The following is a 3,039-nucleotide window of genomic DNA, read 5'->3' as shown; positions in this document are numbered from 1 at the left end:
CAAAGCAAGTGTAGCAAGGAGAGGATATGAGAGGGAGGAGCGGTGGTCCCCAGGAGGGCAATGCCAGAGGGGCTCTCAGTACACAGTTGGCCAGCTTGGAGCCAGGAGCTCTGGGCTCCTAATGAATCCCCGGAGATCAAGGCCAGCCCTGGACAGCCTCCAAAGCTGGCTGCTCCGAGTGAGCCTTGCAACTTCCTGGCAGGCTGGGTGTGTAGCCTGGTCGCCTTGACCACCAGAGGGAGAAACCTTGGAAACGGCTGCTTAGGACGCTGTGCCGCTGGGTCCTGGAGTGATACCTACCACCTGGGCTTGCTCCCTTGCCTTTACCCTCCCTGACCTGGGGATTCCGGAGCATGCTTGCCCAGAGCCCTCGAAGTAGCCCTCTGCTCACACCACACCTTACTGTTTTAACTACATTTCTCAAGCCGAAGTTGCTAACGAGGTTGGAGAAACGGGTGAAAAGGAAGACAGTGGTGGCGCTGAAGGAGCTGAGCCAGCAAACCCATGAAACTAAATGCCGGCGGGAAAGGCTGCTGGAGGACAGCAGACAGCTACTGGAGGAGAAATACCATGTGCAGGCTGAAAACCAGCTTTTCCTGGAATACCTGTGTAAGAACAAGGAGCAGTGTGAAAAGAAGCAGGAGGCCCTGCGGAAGCAGGAGGCCCAAGAATGTGGCGAAATAGAACAAAGGAGACAGGAACTGGCGTCCATATATGCCCAGAGAAACGCAGCCCTTCAAGCCCAGCTCCTGCAGGGCAGAAAGACCCAGCAGGATTTACAGCAGCAGCTGCAGGCACTGAAGACTGTTTACACCATAAAGGAGTGGCAGGACAGGAAGATACAGACCTTGGAGAAGGAGAAAGAGAAAATCCGAGGTGAGACGGCGGCCAAGGACAGGGAAGCACACATCCAGTTTCTGCAGGAAAAGGCCCGGATGGAGAAGGAGCTGGAAGAGTTGCGCTTGATGGAGCTGGGACAGAGCAGCACCAAGGGGCCTAGGAGAGAGTACAGGGCCTTGGCGCTGGCTTGCAAGCAGGCTCATTTGGAGTTCTATGGCCGCCTCCACAGAGAGAACCAGCAGCTACGGAAGGAGCTTCAGCAGCTGAGTCAGGAGTACCGCAAGGTGGAGGCTGTGAGAATCCGCTTAGAGAAGCGGCAGCAGCTTCTGAAGGAGGAGCAGTGGTATCTAGAGGCCTTGATCAGAGGGCGGCAGCGGCTGCAGGCAGCACGTGAGCGCCTCCGTGGTCATAATCCATGCCTCAAGGAAGAGCACGCTTCAAAGACCTTGCTGAGCCCCAAATCAAAGAACAAATTAAAAGTAACAGCTACCATAACTGACTAAGGAATCTGAGCACTGGAGGTAATCTGTAATCAAAGCATCTGTCATGGAGAATGGAATTGCGCTTTCATGACGGGCAGTTGTCGCAATATCCGGTTGTGCTCCTAGTCTGAGGTCCACATCCAGGCCCTCTGCCCACCTGGGCTGTTGTGGGTTCCAAAGATTTAGAACATTTGGAAAACTTTTTTTAAAAATTGTTTTTGTTTGTTTTTGTTTTTTTTTGTTTTGTTTTTTTGTTTGTTTTTTTTTTTTTTGAGACAGGGTCTCTTTGTAGCTTTGGAGCCTTCCTGAAACTTGCTCTGTAGACCAGGCTGGCCTCGAACTCACAGAGATCTTCTTGCCTCCCGAGTGCTAGGATTAAGGGCGTGTGCCAACAACACCTGGCTTGGAAGACTTTTTAAAGAGTTGTGTCACACATTTTTATAGCAGCATTTGAAATTCTCAGATTGCTCATTGGCAACATGTATTTTAGTTCAACCACACTTATTTTTTTCTTAATATGTACTTTTTAGTCACGAAGTGAGATATATAATTCATATGTTCTATGTATTTTTTTCCCATTTGAAACAGCTAGGAGTCATATTTTAAACTGTAGGGCTTTGCTGTTTGCTGAGAGGGTTGTATCCTTGCATTTGTTGAACTGTGGTCCAGGAGAATGGTCACGTATTTTGTTTGGCAAGGCTCCTGCATGGAAAAATGTGGTTGGCTTTATGGTTCTCAGAAATTATTGGTAATGAAAATTTTAAAGTAACTTTCTAGAGTTTTCAGCTTTATTGATATGTAAGTGGATTTGTTTAAAATCGGATTAAAAGGGGACTTCACTTTTCAATGTGTCTTATCATTTAACATTGCTGATGTCCATTAGACAGTAAAAACAAAACCTACTCTTGATAATTTCTCCCCCCCCCAGCTTTATAAATGCAGTATTTCTACGTCTATGTGGTATTTCTATAGAGTATTCATTATGTCTCATCGTATTATTATCACCCGCTGATGAGGTGATAGAACATTTTCGTGATGAGATGAAATGGGGAAATGACTACATCAGGGCCACTTTAGCACCAACGCTGTCACGTGCCACTGTCCATCTGAACCCTAGACAGCTAGTGAGTGGGGAACAGGTTGGTAGGATGTACAACACAGAGACATTGGGCAAGGCACATTTGTGATGCTAACATGGTACGAGATTTCACCATGCTCCACAGACACGTAAGACATATGAGTTATTTCTTTCCAGAATTTTCCATTTGATTTTGGACTGAAGTTGATCATAGAAAATCAAAAAAGCAGGCAGGGAAGCCATGGGCAAGAGGAGTTGCCACAGCGCCAACCCAGGTCTGTCCCTCTGCGGTACTGTTTTGAAAGGAGGAACACGCTAGACCTCACTCCTTTTCTCGTGGAATAAGCATGAGTTCTCCTCGAGTCTGAGGTAACTGTGGGCCTTTGTCCTTTGTGCCTTGAGCAGCAGGGCTGATTTTATACACTACTGACAGGCTGCTTCCGGCCTCCGGAGCTGAGACAGGCAGTCTTTTTCCTGAAGGCCTGGGAAATACAAATACAAAGCCCAGTGCTTCCTGTGGGTTCTACAGCGTACCGTTCCACCCCACGAGGAAAACTACCGTTCCACCCCACGAGGAAAACAGCCATGGAAACATAAGGGACGGGGCACGCATGCTACAGTAAGATTCTGTTTACAGGA

The 3,039-nt window shown here is 48.1% G+C and overlaps 1 protein-coding gene across 1 annotated transcript; it reads left to right on the top strand.

Annotated features, from left to right (window-relative positions):
• Nucleotides 1-353: 353 nt before the first annotated feature.
• LOC121435786 (coiled-coil domain-containing protein 121-like) lies at nucleotides 354-1,343 on the top strand. Its single transcript, XM_041635245.1, has one exon. The coding sequence runs from the start codon at nucleotides 354-356 to the stop codon at nucleotides 1,341-1,343; it is 990 nt and encodes a 329-aa protein (XP_041491179.1).
• Nucleotides 1,344-3,039: the final 1,696 nt, after the last annotated feature.

This window comes from Microtus oregoni, unplaced genomic scaffold (genome assembly GCF_018167655.1).
Source record: "Microtus oregoni isolate MIOR12 unplaced genomic scaffold, Mior012 000047F_ref0000412, whole genome shotgun sequence".
Taxonomy (NCBI): Eukaryota; Metazoa; Chordata; class Mammalia; order Rodentia; family Cricetidae; genus Microtus; species Microtus oregoni.
The sequence above is the reverse complement of the archived record's forward strand: the minus strand, read 5'-3'. Positions and strand labels throughout refer to the sequence as shown.

Coding starts and splice junctions, on each gene's coding strand:
- LOC121435786 (XM_041635245.1), top strand. CDS start 354: ATGCTTGCCCAGAGCCCTCGAAGTAGCCCTCTGCTCACACCACACCTT.